Genomic DNA, 26,025 nt, shown 5'->3' with positions numbered 1-26,025 from the left:
AAAGCTGACCAGATTGCGTGCGCGTGCGTACGTGCTTGCTTTGCTCGTTTGCTTCTCTTTTTCTTTTCTTCTTCTTCTTTCTCCTCTCTTTCTCTGTTCCTTCTTTCCTTGCTCGCTCATCTTCGTTCCTTCGAAATGCGTTTTATTAAATACTTATCGATAAAGCTTACGTCTACGCGAGTACACTTATACGCGTCGATATGATTAAGAAAACGATCGCGCGCGCGATCGTCAGACGGAGAACACTTCGATTCGTGTACTTTCGACATGGCCGAAGCGGCGGTCTTCGGATCAGGGACACCATTTTCCCTACTGGGCAGTGATTCTACTCGTTTCGCCCGAGACGTTCTCTCGTATCTGTCCCGGGTGCACGAGATCGTTCGGTTATACGGGAGCCGATCCGTTTGCCAAGCTTGATTCTCTGGAAAACACGATCGATCTCGAGCTCGACTCGTACGCGTCATCGCGGCATCGTTATCGAGATCGTAATCGGAGATCGAGAACGTTCAGACGGACGAACAGCCACGTCCGTTAGGATAAAATGGAAAAGACAGAAGTCGGCGAGACTGCCCGTCAATTGGTCTCGACGAGGCTCTCCTCGACTATTTTTTCGAGTTGCCCGTCGGATTCTCTGGGTCTCTCGAAGGTCCCGGATCCGGGCGATTCGACTTCCTGCAGCAAGCCCTTCTTCAGGACGTTTAGGTACCCCTAGCTCTGAACGATGTCGGTGATGTACTCTTCGTGAAGCGCCAACAGATGACGGGGAACGTCGAGCGCGGTGTGCAGAGTGACGGTGACCCCTCGGTTCAGGCTGACGGCCGGATAGAACACGCCGTAAAGATCGCGAAACGCGATCCCTCCTTGCGGTTTGTCGTTCACGAAGAAGCGGAGCGTGTGCGTGGTGTCGAGGTCGAGGAGGACGCCCACCGTCGAGCCCTGCTGCACGCCGCCTTCGGTTCTCTGCGCGTGTCCGCCGCCGTGCATGAACCAAGAACGCTGTCGATCTATGTACATGCTCCAACCCTTGTCGTCTTTGCCTAAAACCACCGGACACCCACGGCAATCGTAAACCGTAAACCGTAAACCGTGCACCGTACTCCGTTATCGAGTAAAGTAAACGCCCCAGTGGCTGACCATGTCCCGGTATCCGGACAGTAATACAAATTTCATTTATTCTTTACCTTACTTGTTAATATAATTAAAAATAAAAATTAGCGGCAGAAAGTAGAAACACTCGTTAATATAAATTAATATAATCATTATATACAATAAAAACTTATCAGTTAAAAATTATTCTTTCGAAACATGTGTCATATCTACAGGGTGTTCATGTGTTAACTTTCCAGCCGAATATCTCGAAAAGTATGAAGGATATTAAAAAAGTATAAAACACGTGTCCAAGGATTTCGAGGGGGAAAGAGGGGAGCAGTATCAGTTTTTTATTTGGGTGGCGTTTTCAAGGTCATTTGAAAGTCAACTTTGTTTTTTCAAATGGAAACCTATATTTTTTATTATGGGAACTTATTGTACGTAAAAAGACCAGCAATTTTCATAATTTTTTTTATCTAGTTTCTGAGATATTTAAAGTAGAGCAAGGCATACTTATACTGCGAGAAAGTTTGTAATTTCTTTATAACTGTAACGAATTCGCAAAATGTTCTCCGTTGTTTTCTAAACAATAATACAGACGATTCTCAAATTCTGAATGAACATTTTTGAAGGTATCTGTTGGAATAGCTCTACATTCCTGTACAATTCTGCGACGCAAATCGTTGACGCATTCTGGTTGCGTTTTATAAACAACAGACTTTAAGTGTCCCCACAAAAAGAAGTCGACTGGAGTTAGATCTGGTGATCTTGGTGGCCACACAATTACACCTCTCCTACCGGTCCATCTTAGTGGGAATCGATTGTTTAACTACTGGCGAACTGGTAACGTGTAATGCGGGGAGCACCATCATATTGGAAGTACAAAAGTTCTTCATTTAACAAAAAATTGCCGTTTTCATCTCTTTGGTTTTCAAGACTTTCTGTTACAAGTGGATCAATGATGTCATCCAGTAAAAAATACAGATTGTCATTCAAATTCTCTTGGAAAAACAGAGGACCTATAATAGCATTTCCTAAAATGCCTGCCCAAACATTTATTTTTTCAGTCCATTGAGTATTACTTTCTCTAATAAGATGTGGATTATCGTCACTCCAATAACGACAGTTATGACGATTTACAGCATCATTTAAGAAAAAGTGCATTCGTCGCTAAAACAAATGTTTTCAATTAGATTAGGAGTGACGTTGACCATACTTGTTAATTCCTCAGAAAACTCAATCCTCCTGTCAGTCATTTTTCAATAAGTTTTGATGCAACTGTATTTTATAAGGATGAAATTTGTTATGTTTAAGTAATTTGTGCACAGATCCTACTGATACACCAATTACCATTGAAACTTGTCAAATTGAACTAGCAGGATTCACAGTAAACTGTCCTATAATTTCGATTTCATCAGCTTCTTTTATGAATTTTGGCTGGTTTCTTTTTTTTTTATCGCCGATCCTGTTTCCTTAAACTTTGCAACTAATTGTAACACGTACGTAGGAGAAACATGTGTATCAGCATGTCTCTCATTAAACGTAGCAGCAGTTCGACGAGCACACTCATCAGCTCCATAAATAAAAATGATTTCTACTCGTTCTTCTAAAGAATACACCATTTTATACAATTAATTGTACTACGATCTTGTATCTCTTATTACGATGATTCACACTTGACTAAATAGTACAATCTTGTATTGAAGGGCAGACAACATAAAGAAGAGATCAATAGAGGACAATTTTGTTTTCAAACGGTACGTGCTAGTACAACTGGAAAACATCAACGATTTGCGTCAAAGAATTTTCTCTACTTCTCTTTAAATATCTCCGATACTATTGCGCGGATAAAGAAAGTATCCTACGAAAATTGCTGGTCTTTTTCGCACAATAAGATCCCATAATAAAAAATACAGGTGTCTCCATTTGAAAAAACAAAGTTGACCTTCAAATGACCTTCGAAACGCCACCCCAATAAAAAACTGATACTGCCCTCCTCTTTCCCCTTTGAAATCCTTGGACACGTGCTTTACACTTTTTTAATATCTTTCATACTTTTCGAGATATACGGCTGGAAAGTTTTCAAATGAACAGCCTGTATAAAAAATCTCTGAAGAATTTCTTAAGCTTTTACTAAGAAATCTCGCTTATAGGGAAATATTTTACTATACCTGATATTTTATGTTACGAGAATGAATTAATGAAATAAACATACTCTAATATGTAAATCAAATATTCGAACGTACAAGAAAATTAATTTTTTACTATAAAATTATAAGATTTACACATATTGGGACAACTGTTTCCTCCATGTACCAATACGGGACCGTTGTGTTGTACCGGTAATTGACCGATCTGCACGTGGCTGCACGTAGCACAGGTGGGTTTTCATGTGAAACTATTGAGGATTTAATTATGTTATATAGTAAATTATAATAAATAGTATTTACTTCTGACATCTGTGTATTCTTGACGAAATCAAACTTTATCTATTTTCTTTCATAAATTAAGCATGGCAGAAACGAAAAAAAAAAAAAATATACACAAGATCAATTAAAACAAACTTTTGAAGCTGTATCATGTAACAGTATCATGGACAATGTAATTCAGGTACTGGGACATGCACTCTTAGGTTGCCCTAAGAATGTTTGACTGTCCCAACTTTCAGTAATTACGTTTTATTAGCTTGCAAATTAAACAAAACTTGCTTAATTTCGTGGTCGTTTTACACGTTAAATAAAGAAATACCGTAACCGCTATTCCTTAAAAGGGTCCGAATACTGGGACGTTTACCTTACAGTGGGCAGGAGAAGGGTTCGTTTTCGAACGGTGAGCGCAGACTTACCGAGCATTTGATCCCGCGACACGTCGGCCCTCGCGATACCGAACGCTGGATCCGTGTCGCTGTGGTAACGGTCGATCGTCAGCTCCCAATAGTGGACGCCCCTCGAAAATCCGACGCTCGAAAGGACGACCCGGTGCTCGTAGCCCTCGCAGGACGCGCTCATCGCATCCTCGGATATCGACACCTCCTGCGGTATACCGGAAGCTCCGGTTGCCCACGAGAACCACGCCACTGTCGCCCACACCGGTAACAAACGGTCGCTATAAATTTAATGCTCCACGGATGGCTACCGGTCGCGTCGGACCAGACTTCGGATCGGATTCGAATCGAATCGATAGCCGAGCCTCGCATTGTTCTCGAGCGACGGAATCACAGTGGAGAATGGGTACGGTGCGACGCGCGAGAACGTTCCGAATATTGGAAAACGAAATCGCGGCTCGGCTGCGCGGCACCGATAACCAATTCTATATGCCGCGACTCGTTTTTCTCCCCGACTATTGTTCACTCGTGCGTTTCCCAGACCCGCGGTGCGCGACCCATCGCGGAATCGTTTTTCGAATCGAAATCGAAATGGAAATAGGAATGGAAATCGAAAATGGTAAGAGAGAAAGAGACGAAATGAACGTTACCCTCGGCGGTCTGGAGACCGATCAGCTCCGAGTATTCGCCCTCGCCGGCGCTGTTGAAAGCTCTCACCCTGGCATTGTAGAGAGAGTTGAAGTGCAGCCCGTCCACGGTGCAGATCGTTTCCCGGCCGCAGTACACCTCCTGGTCGCGCATACGAACAGACAGAATGACGCGATACTCGATCCATTGAAAAACGGGAACGAACGGACATAAACAAGAGGAACCAAGAGGATTCCTCCACTCACTCTGAATTCTCCGCCGCATCCGTCGTCCAACTCCAAGAGATAACCCTCGATGGCTGGGCCTCGCTGACCGGTGCTGCATCCGCCGATTCCGTGCCCGGGCGGAGGCTGCCAAGCGACGGTCACGCTATTGTTCTCGGCGCTACATTCCTCGGGTATCAGCAGAGGTGCTCCCGGTGCTAAAATCATTCGATGTTAGACGAGATTCGAAAGTGTATTCGGCGCGTTCCGTGCTACACTACGACTACGCGACTACCGCGGTCAACGTTCAGCGGCGGTCGAGCGGCCGATAGCGACCGATCTCTTTTCTCGACCGATTACTCGTTAATTACCTGCGGTTGGAAATCGTTCTTCTCCCTCGGATGCTGCGTCCAACATGGAGCAATCGTTTCGTGTATTCGATCAACGCATTAAACGGGTAAAAACGCATTACAGTGAATTCTCGTTGTATGACAGTGCCAACCTTACGTTTCCAAGTCAGTGGAAAAACTCACACCACCGCGGTGACTGGCCGAAGCTCGAGAGTCGTCGCGGCCGTAACATTGTCGGCTGTATCGGTGTGAGACCAGAAGACCACTACTAATCAAATTACAAAATTTCTTTATTTTTCGTTATTCTTTTATGAAACTTTTACCAACATATCCGTGGCATTTTTCGGATTAAAATGAAACCAAATATGATATAATTCCGATGATATTGCTACAAATATGCAGGATGTCCCAGCTAACTTGACCACCTTGAATATCTCGCTTAGTGTTAGTAATAGAAAAAAACGTTATAGGGCAATATTAACCTAACCGAAGGGCCAATATAATGAATCGGAAAAAACTTTTTTCAAGGTCATCAATTTTTTTTTAAATGGAACTATATATTTTTTTTATCGCGATATAATAGTAGGGGTGAAGACCTCTTCAATGACATATTATACAATGACCTTCGTGTGACCTTGGGTATGAAAAATCCAAGAAGCATTACAGGTATTATCAGTGATTATAATTTACTACCCTCATTGGTTTGGTCTTAATGGTACACTAAATGGTAACAAATGTGCCAATTTTTAACTGAAGATTTGCCTCACCTATTGGAAGAAATACCATTAGCTCGAAGGATCGAGATGTGGTATCAGCATGACGGATGTCCGGCGTATAACTCGAGCCCGGCGCCCGTCAAATATTAGACGAAAAGTTTCCTCAACGTTGGATTGGGCGAGGCACAAACGTTTTATGGCCTCCGTGGTCACCTGATCTAACTCCGTTAGATTTCTTTTTATGGGGAACACTTAAGAGTATTGTTTATGAACATGTTCCAACAACAGCCGAAGATATGAAGATGCGTATTTAAACTGCATGTTCCAATATTAGCAATGAAACTATTAGAAGAGCCAGAGAATCATTTGTTTTCCGTATACAACAATGTATTGCAAACAATGGTCATCATTTCGAACATTTATTGAAATAGAGTAGTTCAATCAAACCATTTAGTGTAGTACATTAATCATTGATAATACCTATAATGCTTTCTGAATTTTTCCTACCCAAGGCCACACGAAGGTCATTGTATAATATGTCATTGAAGGGGTCTTCACCTCTACTATTACGTCGCGATAAGAAAAAAATATAGTTCCATTTAAAAAAATAATTGATGACCTTGATATCTAGAAAACAATGACCTTGAAAAAAGTTTTTTCCGAATCATTATATTGCCCCTTCGGTTAGGTTACTATTGTCCTAAACGTTTTTTTCTATTACTAACACTAAGCGAGATATTCAAGGTGGTCAAGTTAGCTGGGACACACTGTATTCTTGAAAGTCTCATAAAAAAAATAATTAATAATAAAGAAGTTCAATTTCTCATTTAAAGGCCTGCGCTCCGCAGATCTTTCTTTCCCATACGCTGTCCTTCTCTGCGTTCGAAACTTTCATCGCTCGTTACACAAGTAAATATCATCGGAATTGTATCATATTTCGTTCCATTTTAATCAGAAAAATGCCACGAATATGTTGGTAAAAGTTTCATAAAAAAATAACGAAAAATAAAATAGTTTTGTAATTGGATTAGTCTTCTGGTCTCGCACCGATGTAGCCGACAATGTGTGGCACACTTCTCGGCGACCACGGCTCTCGAGCCTCGCTGTCCGTTTCTCCGTGCAACATTGTGTCGGAGACGGACATTTTCGGAGTCTTCTTGTCACTAGCGCTTAGTGGTCATAGGTTTCTTATGACTTGTAGACGGATATGACTCTTAGGTTCCCAGCTTGCCCTGTGTATTTCAAATGCGACGCTCGGCGAGAACCTCCGTTTTCGTATTCGTGTCAGTAAAAAGAACGGCGGGACTGACATACAACGAGATTTCACTTTACGACGAACGAGGCGTTTCGTACGACCGTTTAGCGCGTTCGACGAACCAGACTCAGTGGACACACGGGCCAGACCTCCGGAGGAGAGCAAGAGCAGCGACCGTATTCCGTTCTGGTTCGCGACAGCGTAAAAAGTCGACGACGCGAGGCACATTCAAGAGGTATGTTCACCGAACAGCGGAGGACGGAAGCGAAGCTGAAGGAGAGAAAGAGAGAGAGAGTGTGTACGGTGGTTTCGCGTTCGAGAAGAGACTCACGTTTCAGCTGGACAAAGGTGAGCTGATCGATCGCGCGTCGCACCGGCTTGTCGTCGAGCGTGAGATCGAGCAACGGTAGCCTAGCGATCTCTTGAACGCCTTCGGCGCCGCCCCACGATCCGGCGGCGTTCGAGGCTCGGACCGACAGCATGCCGCCGATTTGGAGGAACGCCGCGCTGTCCGTTTCCTTCAAGGTCTCGATGCAGAACGTCAGAAGAGCCGTGGTCGCTTGCATGTGCGACGTGCATCGGGCCACTTGGTCCTTCAGGGAACGCACCCTCGCTTCTCTGGTCTGCCGAGCGGCTTCGATCAGCCGCGATTTCCTCGCCTGCAAAAGGCTCACCAGATTCGCCACTCTGTCTTCCACCTCCTCCTCGAGAGCCACGCACTCCTCCTGCAACCCCGAAAACCCCCGCGGTTAATCACAATTTTTCCTGACACCAAGAAACCGACGGCGCACAGTGGTCTAAAATGCGAAATTTAGTGACATTCTGGTATAACTTCTAAACTATTAAAGATATCGAAGTGATATTTTGGGGTGTAGAATATTAACAAGTAATCTGTTTTAATGGTGCTTAATGTACCATACTTTTTGTTTATTTAATAGCTTTTTTGCTATTTTTAAAATATATTTACAAATTTAACAACTTTTAGAAACACATTCAGCTTAGTAGATACAGGGTGTCCCACATAAATGGGAACACCTAAATATCTTTCGTATTTACAGTCCTATCAGAAAACTTCAGAGGACAAAGTGACACTATTGCAGGGGGGCAATATAATGGTGAAGAAAAAATTTTTTATGCCGTGTTTTTTAATGAAATTTCAAGGTCACCGATGTTTTTTTAAATGGGATAGTATATTTTTTTTTACGATAGCATGATAGACAATAAAAAACTGAATTTAGTGGATACCACCTTTTTGACCTTGAAATGACCTTGAGCAAGAATAATCATGTTGAAGCGGATGAAATGTGGAAGTTTAAAACTTACGTGTTTCAGCAAAGATTCCGCGTTGTTTACGTCGGGTTGACCTTTACATATCATAATAAATGTTCGAAATAGTTTTCATAGTAAACAGCGTATGTTTATGTAAAAAAATGGAGGCCAATAATAGGCCCGTACTTTATACAAGGAACTGTTACTGGTATAAAGTATGCTGAATTTTTTTACGCCAGGATTTGTCGGGCCTTTTAGAAGAAATTACGTTATTCGATCGGAAGCGCATGTGGTTTCAACATGATGGTTGTCCAGCGCATTATTCTCAAGTTGCTAGAACGGTGCTAAATACGAAATATCCTGGACGCTGGATTGGGCGACGAGGACCAATTCCATGGCCAGCCCGTTCTCCGGATCTGACACCATTGGACTTTTATCTATGGGGCAAGATAAAATGTACTGTGTACAAAGATAAACCCACAACGCCAGAGGATATGCGGCAAAGGATTACTGCAGCATGCGCTTCAATTACGTCTCAGGAAATCGACAATGCCTACAGATCATTTATTAAAAGATTGCAACATTGCATTAATGAGGATGGTCAACATTTCGAACATTTATTATGATATGTAAAGGTCAACCCGACGTAAACAACGCGCAATCTTTGCTGAAACACGTAAGTTTTAAACTTCCACATTTCATCCGCTTCAACATGATTATTCTTGCTCAAGGTCAATTCAAGGTCAAAAAGGTGGTATCCAGTAATTTCAGTTTTTTATTGTCTATCATGTTATCGTAAAAAAATATACTATCCCATTTAAAAAAACATCGGTGACCTTGAAATTTCATTAAAAAACACGGCATAAAAAATTTTTTTCTTCGCCATTATATTGCCCCCCTGCAATAGTGTCACTTTGTCCGCTGAAGTTTTCTGATAGGACTGTAAATACGAAAGATATTTAGGTGTTCCCATGTATGTGGGACACCCTGTATATTATTCATCTAAATTTGTGAAAAATCGCTCTTTAAATAAAATTTGGTTCAGTGCTTAAAATGGTTTTTAGTCGTCAAAGAGTCCGGACGAAGAACCCGAGAACCTATGCACATAGCATCATAACAATAATAACTTGTGACATGGGACGAGATGGGAGATAATTCTTACATGATTGTGTAGAAGAAAGTATGCTGAAAATACTCCATTTTGTAAAATTCTATGATCTCGTATGATACAAAAGATATTCCTTACGAAATCTTAAGAATTTTGAAAATTTTCTACATTGCATTTGGCATTACATGTTTAATACATTATGAATAGTAAATTTTAATCGACAATGGCAATTTACAGCTTAAAGATAAACCTTTCATTTCGAAGAAATTGGAAGGAAAATATTAAAAAGGATCGTCAGGGCATCTGAAAGAAGAACAACAATTTTTTCCATGAGAAAGGCTATCTTCCAAACTTCCAACTTTAACCGTTTATTACAGTAATAGTATTCATTAAATTTTTTCATTTTCAAGGTTGATGGATATTTAGAAAGCAATAAGCATTCAACATAAGTCTATATGAGACAGTTAATTTTTTAGCAAAATGTCACTTTTCGCGTTTTAGAAATGCGCCGCGTCGCACTGTGGTCCAGATCGAGGAATAGCTGTGTTCATAAAGATTTTAGCATTGTTTCAAGACTTAACGCCATAGCAGAGGAGATCATTGGATTCGTCTTGACGTCAACTATAACATTATTAAGTAAAAAATATAAAGCGACGATTAAAAAATCAAGGTGACATTAAGTTTTTATTTTTAAAAAATCTATATTTATTATATTGAACTTTATAGAAAAGTAATTACTAATTCATTTTTGTTTGAAACATTTTCTTGTCAGAGCACCGGAAATGCCCGAAAAATTGTGATAACATGTGAATAATCAATGATATTCAGTATATTCTTGAAATAAATAGTGATATTTGAAATCTGTCTTCGCAGGTGTATTTCCTATAAAAAAAAACTGACAATTCTGTCATGTACACCATTTTCTTATCTGCAGTCGTTTTCAAGATATTCGTGGAAAATGTTTTTTACCCCCGACTTTCAGGTTTTGACCGTAGCTGTTACCAGGTTTCGAATTAACAAAATAATCTTTAATTCTGGAGATAATGTGTTTTTTATCTGAAATTCCGATTATTGGGCCACCTTATCTTAAAAGAATCGCATGACAATCTTAAGAACCCCTTAACGCTCCGCGCGGTTCCGGTCACAGAGACGAAAAGTGAACTGAAAATAATGCACTTTGATACAATGCAGAACTATATGGAACTCAAAAGATATCCTTTACCAATGATAGAAAACTTTGAAGAACCTCTTTAGTTTACTAAGCATTGTTATTTCAATAAATTATAAATAGGAAATCTTGGTACTTGGTAATTAAATCGATTCTCCAGGATATCAATAAGAAATGAGGTAATTTTTTCGGTGAAAAATAGGATTCAAAAAGTGTTGATTTTTAAGTGCTTGATCTAATCACAATTTTTAATAAATCTCGTTAATTTCATCGTTTTCGAATGTCACGGACATTTAAGGAGCAACATACATTCGATAAACATCGATGTGAGCAAATTGCTTTTTTATCAAATGAACAGCTAATTTCCCGATCTGGTCCACAGTGCGGCGTCGCGTCGGACGACGTTTGTTATTAGATCGTCGAAAAGTAATTCGTTCTCCCGACCGACTCCAGCTCCGAGCATTCTCCGTAATAATATCGGCCGCGCGACGAAGACGGTTATATAGCCGGAGCAACGGATAGATCACGGAGGGAGAGACGCAGACGTGGACGGAGACGGAGACGCCAAGGACGCAGCGACAGCCTAGCCGGTGCAATTAACGCCGGCGTCCTTCCGTAATTTCATGGAACCAGGCTCTTCCTGTCCCGGCTCGGCTCGTCCCGTCTCGTCAACCGACGAGAAGCAAAATTTAAAGAGGGACGCCAAAGGCGAACACTCACGTGCACTTTGTCCGTCATTCCTTTGAGCCTCTGGATGAACTCCGTCGTCGAGCGTGCCCTCTCCGACAGCTGCTGCAAATTGTGCGAGAGCTCCGTCTGTAACAACATCAAAGGGCTCGTTATCGGCACGGATATCGATAGCGACTCGAATCGACTACGCGCGTCCCTCGAATCGCCATTCGAAAAGTTTTCGAGTTGTTTGGCGGCGAACGATGCACGTTGGCCGAGGTCGGTTTCTTTCTCGGCGGCGTTATCGCGAGTTCACAGCCTGCCGAGGTTCGCTTTCGACTCTTCGAACACAATCGAGAGGAGAATGGACCGGGGGGACAGGGTCGCGAGAGCACCCTTTTCGTTTCGACGCCAGCCGAGTTCCTATCTTCGCTCCCTCTTGGATAGCACCCCGCTCCGCGCCGCACAGTGGGCAATTTCGACGAAATCGGATTCAAAATCAAAGAACTTTCGATAGGAATGAGGTAGAGCGATGAACCTTTTTTTAAATGAAAGCTGAACCTTTGTAAAATATGGGAAAAATAGAGAGATTATTACCATCCAATCATTTCAACGAAAAAATGACTTCATTAGTTTTTGTCACAAAAATCTATTTTTTGCAAAATCCTGAGATCGTAGACAAATTTTGAGACCAGATTTGAAATCAGCGTGAAAAAATCTATGTGAAATGATGTATAGTACGTTAAAAAAAAATTTTTCCGCGCGTGGTATTGGAAAAACTAAAATTTTCTTGAATTTGTGCGCGTTTAACGAATTGTCTCGAGGTTAACAAACGTTCACACCACAATCTGTCTATTTTTCCCATATTCTACAAAGTTGCAGCTTTCATTTAAAAAAAATTTCATCGCTCTACCTCATTCCTATCGAAAGTTCCTTGATTTTGAATCCGATTTTGTCCAAATTGCCCACTGTGCGCCGTAGCCAGCGCCAACCGGCCCTAGCGGAACAATGGAACACCGAGCAGAATCCTGCGTAAACACGATATGAGCCGTTTATTTTGAAAGTGACCTAAGTCCATTTGTCCATGTGTACAACTTCAAGTTAGCTGTGATAAACAACATTTGCGGTTAAGTATATTTAGAGTATATACAATAATTTTGGACACATCAGTTTTCACAGTTAGTTCAATAATTAAAACCATCACTTTGGAAGTGGCCTAAGTAAGTCCAATCCATTTTTGATCATGTCCGAAGGACATTATCAAAAAGTGCCGGAGAGGTAATAACTTTGTTCTAAATGAAATGAAACAAGAGGAGTTTATATCTACAAAACTTTTGGAGGGCGCAATTTTTAAAAGGGTAAAGAATTCTAACGGAGAAACAATAAATTCGTTAAAAATATGCTGGATGCGTTTTGTGAGAGATGAACCATATCAAATTATCTATAAGATATCAATGGATGAGAATGCAAAGTTAGAAATCCTGGATTTATTACCACGACCGGGTAGACCAAGAAAGTTCGAAAATATTGTATTGACACCACTTTAGAAAAATATAAGACGAATCACAACAGCGAAATACTAAGACATGATGGACTTACTACGATACAGACCTACGGACCACCATGACTTCTTCAAATCCCTCCCGCATACACAAAACGTAGATGAGCAGTAAATTGTTATGTAATTTATGTCGTTGGAAAATGTCCCGAATTGCATGAATTTTGTTTTTGAAGTGTTGTAAAGATATATAAAGTTAATTGAGTATTGTTTTTTTTTTAAACCGGCCAAAAAAATCAATTTTTGATATACTGCGCCTTTGTTCCATGGAAAAAGCCTTTGCTTATTCAAGCCCTAAGCTTTGCTTATTTAAGCCTTTGCTTTGCTGCGCCTTTGTTTTATTCTTGAATAAATAAGTGTTATAGCTTCCAATCCCATGTAAATGATAAATATCAATAAGACGATTTTTTTCTTTGCTTTCACATTGTTATTTTCAATTCTCGATTATATTCGAGTGTGAAAAATTATAGCAGCACGAAATACAACGCCGCTCGAATTATCTCGAGTGTGCACAGTTTGGCCTGTTTAGTGCGCTCGAATTAACTCGAGCGTACAAGTCGAGGGATTAAACTATGTCGAATGGATTTGGGCAATTTTATAAAGAATCTAGTTGTTAACTTTGAAAGTGGCTTAACTCCATTTTTGGTAAGAAAACACATATTATTCACTTAATAATTGCTATTATTTTAATAGGAACTGTAAATTTAACTCTTTTAGATACACTTGAGCAGTATGGCACATTGATATCCTATACGTATATTTTTAATTTTATTGAAACACAAACCCTTAAATAACTCAATTTATGTATAATTGGACTTAGGCCACTATCAAAATAAACGGATCATATATCTCCGACAACGGTTACTACTACAAATGTTGTATTTCCTTGGAAGGGGCGATTCCTGGCACAATTTGAAGTAACTTTTTCCTTTACGAAAATGTTCTCCGCGGCTCTGTTAACACTTTACCGACCGGTAGCCTTTTAATCGGCTTTTTGTCCCCGTTGCTTACCGACCGATAGCCTATTTATCGGCTTTTTGTCCCCGGCGCTTACCGACCGGTAGCCTATTAGTTTATTAGTTAATTAGTTTGTTAGTGTATTAAATCTGCTAACAGAATGTGGTTACCCTGTTTTTGTATCTAGCGTTTATACACCTTCAGCGTCTGACCTGCCTAGTACAATCTGACCCTTGCTCGGTTGGCACGGCAACCGAAACAGAGCCGGTATCAGGGAAGTATTAGGAGGACCTATAAGTAATCAATTACTTGCAAAGAATAGGGTTTTGCCATTAGTTCTGTACCGATCGTTGAAGAGGAAACACGTATTCTTATATAGTTTCCGGAAAAGCAGCCTGTGTTCAAAATATTCTAAAAAGTATAATTTCTTTTTACAACCCTGTAATAAAATGGCGGCGTCCGTACCTTCCGAGGATCATATTCGTCATTGCATACTTTTTCATTTCCATGCGGGATTTAATGCAACGGTAACAACAAAGAAAATTTGCGATGTTTATGGAGATGTATTGAAGGTCAACAAGTGTCAACGTTTGTTCAGAAGGTTTGATGCTGGTGATTATGATCTCTCTGACAGGACTCGAAGTGGACGACCAGTTGAATTTGATAATGACACCCTAAAATCTCTAGTGGAAGCTGATCCAAAATTAAGTATACAAGAATTATCGAGAAGCCTTGGGTCCACATGGTCAACTATACAAAGGCACCTAAACGAAATGGGAAAGGCATATAGGTAATAAATATGGGTAGCGCATCAATTATCCGAGACCAACAAGAATATTCGTCGATCAATTTGCTCTTCATTGCTATCCAGATTTCGTAGAGATCCATTTCTTAGCAAAATCGTTACCGGAGATGAAAAATGGATTCTTTATGGTAACATAAAGCGTTCGAAGCAATGGCTTTCTGTAAATCAAACCGCAGTATCAACCCATAAACCTAGCTTATCACTTCGAAAGGTGTTACTGTGCATTTGGCGGGACTGTCGTGGCATAATTCACTTTGAGTTGTTGAAATCTGGAGAAACAGTTACTGCTGAGTTGTATTGTCAGCCATTACAACAGCTGTATTCGGAACTATTGAACAAGAGGGCATCTTTAGTCCACAGAAAAGGTGTAATACTGCAAATTGACAATGCCCGACCCCATACAGCGAAACCCACTCAGGAAAAAATCAAAGAATTGCAATGGGAAGTTCTACCGCACCCCTCGTACTCATCGGATATTGCTCCCTCTGACTATCATTTTTTCAGATCTCTGGAGCATTATTTAAGAAATAAAACATTCACTTCTGTAGAAGATGTAAGGAGGCACCTTGAGTCATATTTTGCTTGACGAACCCTGGATTTCTATAAGAGAGGGATTGAAAATTTCCAGGAAAGTTGGCAAACTGTCCTTGATAACGATCGAGATTATATAATAAATTAAGAAATAAAAACTTAAATTTACTACAAAGTTTGTTTTAGATTTCAAAATAATTGATTACTTATGGGTCCCCCTAATGTTTGTGGTCGACTGATCGGTAAGAAGTGTGTAGGATATTCAACCGGTACCGGTCGGTAAAGTGTTAAGGAGTAATTAGGGACAAACACAGACCAATTAGAGCGCGGATACAGCAGGCGGATTCTGACTCATTGTCAGCCAATGCCAACGCCACGCTCAGCTATAGCCGCGCTCCGATTGGTCCGTGTTTTTCGTTAATACCTCCTTAACAAAGCCGCGGAGGAGATTTTCGCAAAGGAAAAATTTGCTTCAAACGATCTCAGGAATTATCCCCTTCAAGGAAGTACGGAACATTTTCGGTACACCCTGTATACATACTACCGACCAAACGATCCTCGAATTCGTCAGGATCGTGCTACCGCCGCGTCGTTTCGAGGAGGAACGACCGCGCGCGGCTTATCCGGCCGCGTGTTTTCAACGTCGCCGGAACGGTTTTGCGTCCCGCGTTTCAATAGAAAAGTGCCGCGATGCGAAAACACGGCCGCTCGCGTCGGCCGTTCTTTTCCTCCTTCTCCTCCTACCTACACCTTTTGCCCGCGCGGATCGCCGACGTTTTCATTACGCCGAGACTACAATATTCTCTGTTCGTCGTCCCCTCTTCGTCCGACGACAAAGAGAGATCGATAGCGACGAGGAAAATCGCGATACAGTACCTCCGACCGAGCCGAAGCGACGTGAATTTCTTCGTCGGAGTTCGATGCGAACACAGGCGACAAGTTATTGTACCTAGCGAGAAGTTTAATTCGTTCTCGTAAGGCTCGTCGATCTACGAGTTAATGGACCTCGATTGCGGCGTCGTTTAATCGAATCGTTTACAACGGTCGCGAACATCTGCCTGTTGTTCTCGAACGCGTTCGTCGTTCGTTGCACTGCGACAGTTATTCGACGGTAGCGACGGCTCGAAACTTTTAGACAAACGGGTACACCGGTACATAATACGGCCGTCGCGGCGTTCGTCGTCGTATTTCGTACATTGTGTATCGCGTTGGCGGAGAAGGGGCGAACCCCATCGCCTACCACCACCGGCGTCTATGGTTTACACGGATACGCACACCAGCAGCGATCGATTCGCAGGAAATTATCCCTTTCTCTCGTACCTTCGCACCCTCCCGTTTCTATCTTTCTCCGTCTCTCCGATTTTCTCTCCTCGACGATTAACAGGGTCCTCGTTAACCCCGTTAGCACGTCCACCGTCAAACTCGAACAGACAAACACAATTTTCGGCTGGATTACGAAATCGCAGAGCTTCGTGTCCCTACCAACGAGCGACTTTGCCCTGGTTCCCGATCGTTCTGGCAGCTAGTGGAGCACTGTCGACGGTTCACGGTTCCCGTATAAATATAGAAAGGGGTCCAGGCCGATCTATGCACGAGAGACTCTCGACGCACCGCCGAAACTCCACGTGGAATGAGAACTCGGAACGCCGCACCATCACAGCTTTCCAAAACGTGCGCTGAGTCATCTCGTTCCCCCCGCGGTTTCATTCACGATTTTTATACTCTTTTTTCCTCGGGAGGAAGATTTCCGAGCACCGGTCGCGGATCATTGCCACGGAAAAACGCAGTCTCTCTCTCTCTCTCTCTCTCTCTCTCTCTCTCTCTCTCTCTCTCTCTCTCTCTCTCTCTCTCACACACACACACACACTTCTCTCGTTCTCTCCGCAAGTTTACTAGAATCTTGAGGTATCGATGTTTTCTAGCGGCAAGGCTTGGACCCTGGACTTTCATCTTAAATCTACGCGACACGCGAGATCGGTCTTACTCGCTACGCGCAGGCTGTCCGAAAAATGTAGTGTTTCTTTGAAAGGGGTGATTCCTGGCGTAATTTGAAGTAACTTTGTCCTTTGCGAAAATGTTCTCCGTGGCTTCGTTAAGGAGTTATTAGCGAAAAACACGGACCAATCACAGCGCGGCTATAGCGGACGGATTGCGGCCCGGCCAATGCCAACGTCGCGGTCGCAGTGGGATCCAGTGGCCGAGCCGGAAACCCTCCGGCTGTAGCCGCGCTCCGATTGGTCCGTGTTTTTCGTTAATAACTCCCTAACGAAGCCTTGTAGAACATTTTCGCAAAGGAAAAAGTTGCTTCGAATGACCTCAGGAATCGGCCCGTTTCAAAGAAATACGACATTTTTGGGACTCCCTGTATAACGATCGACAGGAGCGGACGCGGCACGTTGCACCGAAAATTTGTGTAAACCAGCTTCAACCGCGGTAGGATGTCCGCTCCTAGGAACTACGAAATCGACTAAAAAATTCTTCTAAGCTTATGATTGGCGAAAACACACCCGGAACATCTAGGACGATCTACACGATCTCTTCTCTCTCTCTCTCTCTCTCTCTCTCTCTCTCTCTCTCTCTCTCTCGCGGTTCGTAATTCGCGAGTCGGGACTCTTGACGCCCGCTTCAACAGCGACAGATCTAATTACGAACGGACCGACTGTCGACGCGGAACGAGTTGCCGGCTCCACGCTCCACGGTCCCGCTTTCGTGCACGGATTTCCGATGACCGTCGACGTAATCCAGTTTCAAGGATGGGGAAACGATGACGGTGAATAACAAAAGGAGAAAAATAATCGACCGATCGATACTATGACTTCGAATCTGGGCGAACGGCGAGACGTTTCTGGAGGTACCAGGAATCGGTCCGCGAACAGTCCGCGCCGGCTAATTGTTAGTGGAAGAAGCGGAGGTGCATTTCGGTGCTCTCGAAACGAAAGAAAAGGGTAGAGAAAATGGAGCGACACGAAAGGGACGGGTGTCGTAAGCGCACCGTTGCACGCTGCAGCTGCTCCGAAATTTTCGTGGTGGAAGGCAAAAGATTCGCGGCGCTGCACCGCTCGATATTTTTAGAAGATGAAAGGAAAGAGACGGAAACGAACTCCCGACACGCGGACTACCAGCAGCCTCTCGCTCGCGGAACAAAAGAATCCGTTGTCTCTTTACGAATTCGACGAGGTCCTTCGGTAAGAATCGGCGAATCTTCCGAATTTTCTCTGGCTTCTCCTCGCCTCCGCTATAAAACGATGCTATCGTTTCGAATATATCGAGGTTCCGGTCCGCGCGAAACACGAAGCCTGCACGGGAGAACAAATTGCTCTTGGCTACCCTTCTTTCTGCTTCGCGAGCCCGCACAAAAGAGGCCATTGGCGTAGACGCTGTTTCTACTTTCTGCCGAACGAAATAATCCCAAGCATCGATCGGCGCATCGAATTTGACCAGGACGCTTGTTGCTTGGCGTGCCTCGTTCTCGCGGGGACAGCTTATGGCTTTACGGCTCGCAACAGCTTACTGTGGACAGACGGCGCACAATGGTGCCAAATGGCCAAAAAGCGGCAAAAAATCTATAAAAACGAAAGTATCCAACGAATTTGTGTGAAAATTTGTGGAGAGATTCCTACAGGTACAACGCTAATTTGGGAAAAAAATTTTTTTTTTAAAGTTGTTAACATTAAGTAATATGGTCTAACCGGAAATCTCTGTTTTCTGCCCATTTATTATTTATGGAAGCATACAACAAATACTTTAATAGATTTTGATCTGGAACTAATCGTTTTAGCAAGGTGTAATATTAATCGAACTTTGTGCAAAAAATCATGAGACCCTTCGAGACCCTTTCGCCACAATTCAAGTTTAAATATCAACTTTCAGAATTTCCAAGAGTGAATCGCACGGTAGTCACGATTATTTGATGTTCCAGGTGAAATTTTTTAGGAATATTTCTAATTAATAAAGAAAAATGTGAAGTGCACATGAGTTATTAATTTTTATGTATAAAAAAATATTTAATAACAATTTTTTTTATCTTACATAAATTATTTTTATAGCGTTCATTGGAGCACTACCAAAAAATACCTGTTGCATTTTTGCGACAGTGGTCCAGTGAACGAAAACTTTGTTTATTTAACATAAAAAATTGTTATTAAATATTTTATTATATGTATGAATGTCACATTTTTTTATTATCTGATATGTATCCCTTAAAAATTTCAATTGAAACATCAAATAATCGTGATTTCCGCGCGATTCATTCTTGGAAATTCCGAAAGTTGATATTTAAACTTAAATTGCGGCGAAAGCATCTCGAAGTATCTCATGAAATGTTGCACAAAGCTGGATCAATATTATAACTTGCCAAAACGGTTAGTTCCAGTTTGAAGCTATTCGAAGGATTTTTTGTATTCCTCCATTAATAAAAAATGAGCGTAACGCAAAGGGGCTTCAGGTTAGTCCATATTACTTAATGTTAAACAACTTTTTTTGGAAAATTTTTTTTGCCAGTTAATAGTTGAAACCATTTGCAATAACCCATATGATTTTTAGTCTCCTATGTATTCAATTATAGACGGAGTAATTACATACTATCGCTCTGAAAACTGATGAATTCCCAGGAGCGAGGAAATGGTTATTTACCATGCGTATATCTCCGTAAAAATTTTTTTTTTTTAAATCTGACTTTGGCACATCATGCACGCACTATTAGGTTATACAAAAATAATTTTTTTTTTATAAAAATCGAAAAATTATAAAATGGATTCTTTGCCGCCTTTGCACCACTGTGCGCCGCACAGTGGTCCGGATCGAAGAATTTAGGGACATTTGACCAAAAAGTTGACTTTTCGAAATTGAAAACTAATTAATTTGTATTGCTTTGTAAGCGTCTATAGACCTCGAAAATGAAGAAATTAATGAAATTGAATAAATATTTTAGTAATTATGATCATTTAAAGTTGAGCGTTTCGAAAGTAGCATATTTCACCAGGCTTAAGTTCTTAATTGCTCAAGTTCTTTGCGATATCCTCATAGTTTTGTCCCATATTTTCTCTTAGTTTTTTTTTTTGTACGATATAGAGCATCCCTTCCCAATAAGAAATCACATATTTTTTTAGTAATAACTAATAATAATATATTTAAAAAATAATGTTGAATGATACATGACAGATTAAAAAAATTTTGTATATTTGTTTTTTTTCCCAAAGTATCCCAGGCTCTAACAAAGAGGAATATTTTCGGTAAAACTTCCTTTAAATGATCGTACAAGAATTATTTCCTACTTCGTCCTTCTTTACAATTTATAGTTGCGGCGCGGCGCACAGTGGGCGAAAATGCCATTTTGGCGCTCAAAAATAATAACTTCTAAACCATTAGAGATAATTTAATCAAATTTAATAGGTAAAAAGGTAACATTAATATCTTCAAATTGCAACAAAAATCAATTTGAATTTACACTGTGTTTATTAATTACACAGGTTTTAAACAAATTATAGAATAAGTGGAATTAATGTACCAGTTCTACTGCATTAATATTCCTGAAGTAAATCTGTAATTTATGGTAGATTTGTTGCAAGTTGTCTTTAGTCAACAATTTAGTCAACAATTTTAGTCAACAAAATTTAGTCAACAATTCACGGTTTATCACAGTGTAGTCGTTACTAGGTTCTATTAGGTTCCGGCTGAGATGTGCATGTTTCTAGTTCAAATTCCGGCGAAAAACTTGTGCTCACTTGAGAAAACTATAATTTTTAAAATGTAATAACAATTACTTGTTTTAACACCGTTTTGAATCCTAGAAGATGTGAGCTTTCGTATTGTCTAAACCCAACTCAGCTATTTCTGACAGTTTTCTTTGAAATTGCACTTGAATATTGGATAAATCATGTGAAAGGAGACAATTACAGGTTCTTAATTTGTCATGTGGGGGAGATTAAATTTTTTTTTGGATTTGCTTCCTTTGGAATGTTCTTAATACATTCCCATCGCTCATTTATTTAAAAACAAAAAAAATTTTTCCATTTTCGAGCGCCGAAATCGCGTTTTCGTCCACTGTGCAGCGTCGCGTCGCGTCGCGTTGGTGTGAGCCAGCCGAGAGAAAAGAGGGTAGACTTATCCGGCCGAGGGCGATCCATTTTCCGCCGTTAAATTCGAAACGAAATTACGCCTAAGGGACGGGGCGAGCAGAAGGAACGAAGGGGCGACGAACGAGCGAGCCAACCGCGCCGAGAGAAAAGAGTATGCCCGATAGCGAAAACGTCACGACATGTATCGTGCGTGGCGGCACTATGTAACGCGCTCTCTTTCGCCCCTGCCGCCGACTACGCCGACCACGACGACTACGCGGACTGCGTGCAAACCGCTTCTTAATACACCGGCCAGCCCTCATAAATATTCGAGATATCGTATCGATACGCGCCGTATCTGTTCCGTCTCGACCCGGCCCGACCCGCCAACAAATTCGCCGCCGGTGTTTCGACCGCGAGATTTTCGCGAATCGAGTTCACGATAGTAACAGGCTCGAATAAATTACACGAGAATTCGACACGTTGCTCGACGGTAAACGAACGAGAACTCGGTGGTGGAGTCTCTCTCGCGCGCTCGCTCGTTCGTGCACCCACGCGGTTTTTTGTTTATTTACCAGCACTAGCGCGAGTACGAGAGTACGAGCACGAGTACGAAACATTAGGGAGGCTGGCATCGTTCCAAGGTTATTTTCGTTTTCAGGTTCCCGCGTCCCCATAGCGCTTCGCCTCGCCTCCCCTACATGTTTCCACCGTAACTATCTAGCTTCGTGGATCCAAGTTCGCGTAGCGTAATCAGCCGCGAGATCGCGCGTACGAGCACGGGGAGGAGCAAGAGAAAGGGAGCCCCCGGCGACTGGCAACCGGCCGAGGCGAGATTACCGTTTCGCGCGACGATTTGCCTCCGTACGGGCACTCGAATTTATAGCGCGAAACAGTGAAAGGGAGTCCGGGGCGAGAACTTGTCTCGGATAAATGGCTCGTCGCCGTCGCCGTCGCCGTCGCCTTCTTCTTCGAGCGAACGCGCGGACGACATCTTCCTCATTGAAATCCGAACAAGGGAGGGTAAGAAGCGGGCGGGTCGCGAAACTTTCTCGTTTCTCGAAGTCGCGTTAACGAACCGTGACCGTACGCGCGTCCCAATTACGCGAACAACCGTTTCAGCTTCGCGTTCCTACGCTGAAACGACGCTCGCGTGTGCTCAAAAGCCGTGTTCCACTCGAAAAGCTCGAAGAAAAGCGCGGACCGTCGTCGATGGGAACGCCGCCGGATAACGCTTTAAACGGGGAAAGTCGTGGGAGGGATCGACGATCGTGTTCCGGTCTCGCTAGCCGATCCGCTGTAGCATCTGGACCGACGCCATTTTCCAGCAGGTTTCCATTTACGGAGTCTAATGGTACAACCTGTCTAGAAAGTCTCGGCGATTCGTTCGCGACGGACAGACTCGCGGCGGAGACTGTCCGTTCTTTGCCGGGACCGTGAATGCGCGCAATCTGCTCGAACGTGCACTATCCCTGCCTCGCAAGAAGTCCCTCGAGACGGCGCAGAGGCAAGAGGGGACCTCGCTCGCACCCAATGGTTAGGCTTTGGCGTCACACACTTTAGCCAATAATTCGGCTAGATCCGATCGGACGGGTTACAGCCGCATTCCTGCTAGGGGACTTCTTGTGAGGCACGTAGAGTACCTACCTATGGGATCTACCGACTGCGTAGACCCTCGGAGTAATGCCCTCCGTTTCGCGAGGCGTGGACATCGATAAATCGCGAGTTTTTATTTTAGAACGACTTCGTATCGTTCTCCGCGCAGCAATACGTTACGTTCTAACGTTCTCTGTCTTCTTTTTTCATGGACAATTTACGCCGGCGCAGGTTTCCTCCGTCGTCTTCGGACTTTCTTGCTCACATTGCTGCTGCGCGCTCTGAAGCGGTAGCAAGAGAGCAAGAGGAGAAATCGAGCACGGGTTTCGGTACGGTTTCAGGCATCTATACTCGTGTACCGGGTTCAATCCTCCCACCCCGTTTTCTCTCGCGTGCTCGCATTATTCTCCCGAGCCTGGTCGCGCTCTCTATCGTGCCCGTGACACGGAAAACGAGGTGTGGCTGCGAAGAATTAAGACGCGAACAAAGGCGAGCCATTTTCGGCGAGCGATCGTAATAAAGAGAGAGAGACAGAGTGAAAGAGAGTGCCGGTTGTTGTTGAATATTGGCCATCGCATAGAAAGCTCAAACGAGCACTCCCACGCGACGAGGCACGTGACGCTCGACAAGCGACAAGCGACACGCGACAACGCGATATCGGAAACAGCTGTCGATCCAACCTTCAGACCGACACCCCTCTTTCGCCTATTCTCGATCCGTCTCGCTATCCTCGACCCGACCCGACCCGACCCGACCCGACCATGCACCGTAGGGTCGTCGCTCTGCCCGGTTCGAGGGCGAAAATAGAAACGTCGATCGCGTTCCGTGAATGGATCAACGTTGGAACCAGTTCCCCGCCAAGGTCGTCGATCGATTCCGAGATACCCAGCGAAAGATCGACGGAGAAGAGGGTAGAGGATGCGCGCACGTACCTTTTGCGCCTTGCAGGCGGCAGCCAAGGGGAGCACGTCGTGGGAATGAGCCGCGTGTCGATCACGAAGACACAACGCGCATATCGCGATCTTGCAGAGAGCGCAGTAGAGGGTGAGCGGCTCGCCGTTGTGGTCGTTGCAAACCGGTGTCGGGTCGGCGCTGGGACCCCGCGAGCCCTTGCCGCCGTTCGACTGCCAGCTGCCTCGCGGTGGGCCCAGTTTGTGAGCCGCCAGTGGTCCCCTCTTCGGGTGACAGGATTCTCTGCAGCCGTCGCAGTACAGCACCTGAAACCATCCCGTCTTTCAGCGCACAATCTCGTCAGGCCGAGCCGAGCCGAGCCGAGCCGATCGAACGAACGGATAAATAGACCGCTGGGACCCCTCACAACTATCCCCTGCATATACACTATCCCCTATGTATACACATACGTATGTATGTAACGCGATTGAAATTCAATTCGAACGAAAATCTCTCCGATTTGTTGGGGAAGAGTAGCCGAATACGTTCCGTGTGAATACGAACAGCAAGATAAAAAAGGTAGCCGAACTGGGGTAAGAGACCCAATTACTGTGCCTGTATTAATTTAAAAGGAAATATACAAGGGTCTCCCAAAAATGTTGTACTCGCTTGAAAGGTGATAATTCCTGAGATCATTTGAAGCAACTTTTTCCTTTGCGAAAATATTCCCCACGGCTCCATTATGGAGTTATTAACGAAAAACACGGACCAATCAGAGCGCGGCTATAGCAGAGGGATTTCGCAGAATCCGCCTGCTGTATCCGCGCTCTGATTGGTCCGTGTTTTTCGCTGATAACTCCTGAACAATGCCGCGGAGAAGATTGTCGCAAAGGAACAAGTTAGTTGAAATTCCGCCAGTAATCACCCCTTCCAAGAAAATACTCTTTGGGACACCCTGTATATATTAAACGATTTTACTGAAAAACGTAGAATATCTCATTTTCAATAATCATTACGCTTCAGAAACAAGTACAATTGATATGGATACAGTGATTGGTACCCCCGCGGTAATTGGGTTCCGACGGCCAGTCCGACTTGGCGGAGAAAAGCCGTCGATCAGCAATTCGGAAAAATGCTCGAAGCAAAGGCGTGCGAAGATATCGAGGGTGAGGCAACCGACCTCGCATTGCTCGCAGGCGACGGTCGCGTCCCTGGGGTCGCCCTCGCACATCTGGCACTGCATCCTCGTGTTCCTGGACTCGAGGTACTTTTCGACGATCCGCTGCATCGCCCTGTACTTGGGCAGATTGTGCGCGCCGCCCTCATCGAAGTAAACAGTCTTTTGACAGACGGGACAGGAGAGGCAGAGGGTGCCGCCCGACGGTGGGAACCCGCCGTTGCCCGGCGTGCCGACGTAGCTGCCGGGCCGGGAGCTGGTCGACGTGCTGCCGCAGACCACGCCGGAGTCCGTCTCCGACAGGATCGACAGCTTGTCGGCCTCCTGATCGGACCCGGGGGCGTTCGAGGAGTCGGTCGACTCCGGCGGCGAGTCCGGAGCCACCTGCAGGTTCACCGCGCACGACAAGCAGAGCGCGTGCCAGCACGGCAGCAGCACCGGCTCCACGAACAGTTCCTTGCAGCAGGGGCATCGCAATTCGTCCTCCATTCTCCCCGTGAGACTCGTCCTCCGCCAGGCCGATCGCCACGCCGCTCACCGAGATCGAGAGCCACTCCTCTTCTTCGATTCGTTCCTCGATTCGTCTCGCCTCGACCTCGTATCTCCTTCCTCTTCTTCGATCGCGAAGCCTTTCGGGAAAACGATTCCCGACGAACAGGGATTGTCCGCGAACGGAACCGACCAACCAGCGATCGATCTCCCCGGCGCGGCGTTCCTTTTCGCTAGCCGCCTAGCTCCTAGCTCCGTCGATGCCGCGATTCCTACGAGAACAGTTCTCCTCCAGCGTCCATCCTTTCCTCGCAATCTTTTCTTATGCTCTTCCACCCCTCCTCCCTTCCACCCTTCCCAATCCAGACCTCGAGCCCCGAACGAGCCGCTCGAAACGAACCCGGAAGGAACTGTGTTTCGATGGCGCGTGGAATCGTTCGATTCGCTCGTCACGATATCACGTCGCCGCGCATCCTCTTCGATCGAGAACGGTCGACGTTCGTAGCCGCTCCAATTTCGATCGGATCCAATTCGACCGCTCTCTATTCGCCGCTTCGACGGACGAACCTCCTCGATCCCATAGACATCTCGCACCGAACTCCCGGATAAAACCGAATCTACATTTTTTTTTTTTTTTTTTTTGGTAACGATCGCGCGTCGAAAGGA

General features: G+C 43.9%; 1 protein-coding gene across 2 annotated transcripts; it reads right to left on the bottom strand.

Moving 5' to 3' along the window:
* Positions 1-572: 572 nt before the first annotated feature.
* Positions 573-25,670, bottom strand: Trim9 (E3 ubiquitin-protein ligase Trim9). 2 transcript variants are annotated; one of them, XM_076799677.1, is made up of 9 exons: positions 24,874-25,670; positions 23,735-24,019; positions 11,351-11,446; positions 7,417-7,810; positions 5,136-5,168; positions 4,807-4,982; positions 4,564-4,702; positions 3,935-4,165; positions 573-1,037 (listed from the first exon to the last, which is right to left on the bottom strand). In XM_076799677.1, the coding sequence occupies exons 1-9, from the start codon at positions 25,357-25,359 to the stop codon at positions 709-711; spliced, it is 2,169 nt and encodes a 722-aa protein (XP_076655792.1). In that variant the 5' UTR covers positions 25,360-25,670; the 3' UTR covers positions 573-708. The 2 variants fall into 2 exon arrangements, with proteins under 2 accessions (XP_076655792.1, XP_076655793.1); XM_076799678.1 differs by lacking the exon at positions 5,136-5,168.
* Positions 25,671-26,025: the final 355 nt, after the last annotated feature.

The sequence above is a fragment of the Halictus rubicundus genome, chromosome 13, assembly GCF_050948215.1.
Source record: "Halictus rubicundus isolate RS-2024b chromosome 13, iyHalRubi1_principal, whole genome shotgun sequence".
NCBI lineage: Eukaryota > Metazoa > Arthropoda > Insecta > Hymenoptera > Halictidae > Halictus > Halictus rubicundus.
Note: the sequence above shows the minus strand (reverse complement) of the source record. Positions and strands in the feature narration are given on the sequence as shown.